Source organism: Dendrobium catenatum, unplaced genomic scaffold (genome assembly GCF_001605985.2).
Source record: "Dendrobium catenatum unplaced genomic scaffold, ASM160598v2 original_scaffold_81792, whole genome shotgun sequence".
NCBI classification, from domain to species: domain Eukaryota; kingdom Viridiplantae; phylum Streptophyta; class Magnoliopsida; order Asparagales; family Orchidaceae; genus Dendrobium; species Dendrobium catenatum.
Window position 1 is genome coordinate 1 of NW_021400236.1, and position 1,475 is coordinate 1,475.

At 33.0% G+C, this 1,475-nt stretch overlaps 1 protein-coding gene across 1 annotated transcript; it reads right to left on the bottom strand.

The window, feature by feature from the left end:
• Positions 1-845: 845 nt before the first annotated feature.
• LOC110103691 lies at positions 846-1,416 on the bottom strand. The gene is made up of 2 exons (XM_020832497.2): positions 1,257-1,416; positions 846-1,165 (listed from the first exon to the last, which is right to left on the bottom strand). Exons 1-2 carry the CDS (start codon positions 1,332-1,334, stop codon positions 1,070-1,072), a joined length of 174 nt encoding a protein of 57 aa, XP_020688156.1. The 5' UTR covers positions 1,335-1,416; the 3' UTR covers positions 846-1,069.
• Positions 1,417-1,475: the final 59 nt, after the last annotated feature.

The following is a 1,475-nucleotide window of genomic DNA, read 5'->3' on the forward strand; positions in this document are numbered from 1 at the left end:
TATTTATCTAAATTTCCACTTTTTCTACACCAAACTTATTAGATAAATTACACCAACCATAACTTTTTATTTGCTCACAACATTTTAAAAGAGTTATAGTTTGTTTATCTTTGATGAATAAAACTTTGTATTTGTTCATTATGCTATCAAATATCCTTATAACTATATGGACTATTTCTAGACTTTAAATAAACTTGTATTTTTTTTTTTTTTAATGAAACTAGGCATCTTATTGCACATCAAATTTAGCTCAAATGAAGAATTCTAATTTGTATCTCTAAAAAGCACATGTTGAAACGTTAATAACTATTCACCTTTCAAATTTCTGATGGCAATTATTTCTATAGATCTTTTCTTTATGCTCTTATACATAACATCTACTCTATACTATGAGGTCAAACTATCTTCTAGAATCATTTTATAATCTTACATTTTTTTTTCTTTCCTTCTAAATAACATGAAGTCTAATTCTGATTCAGTGGCTTACGCTTCGTTTGGGATGGTTTTTTTACTGCTTCTAAACTTTTTTACTCCTTTTAAAGCAACTTTCTAGTACAAAAAATTTAATTTTTGTACTAAAAAGCTGTTTTAAGAAGCAGGAAAAAAGCTGTCCCAACCAAAGCCTTAGTTTGGGCAGGTTATCAAATACTCTTCTCATGTCATAAAGCATGCATTTGTTATTACAAGGTTATAGTATACTATGAAATTACTTATGGCTTCTCACATTGCATAGAATCTTATATTTCATGGCCATCATGAATCATCAGATACCTCATCCTATTAGAACCAATATGAATATTTAAATCACCCCTAATAAAAATCCTTTAATTTTCAGGTACCCATGGTTGCAGTTCATCAATTTATTATCAGAACCGAATATTTTTGTTCTTGTTGATCTTATAATCCAACTTGCGAAATATAAATATAAAAAATAATCACATTTATAATGTACCAACTTCAGAAACTTCGATAGAGAGAACTAAATCCGCCAGCAGAATTAAAAAAAGATTGCACCCTTTCCCTTTACAAGATCGATTCTTTTTCAAGTTTCAAGGGCAATCACCTCCGATTAGGAAGCGCTCAAATCCTCCTCCTCTTTGTTTCCGCTCAGATCACCAAATTTATGTTTGAAAGCATCTTGCTTCTGCATCCACATCATATGGCCCTGCGAAAGAAGAAGAAACTGAACACAAATGTTTTGGGGTAAGGAAACAGAAAGATTTCGAACGAGAATAATCATCATTACACACGAAGACCTGAAGAGCTGCAGCCCAAACAACTATGAAGGAAGCAATCCAGAACTTCTTCTCCTTGAGAAGCCTCGAAGCATCCATCGCAGAATAGAAAAAACCCTAACAAGTTTTCAACGTGAATTGTGCAAGAAAGCCGGACATGAGCTAGCCTGCTTGTGTAGCAGGCCTCTTTTGAAAGCCTAGTACTAAAGAAGCCCATGGACCTAGTCCATTGGGCGGCCT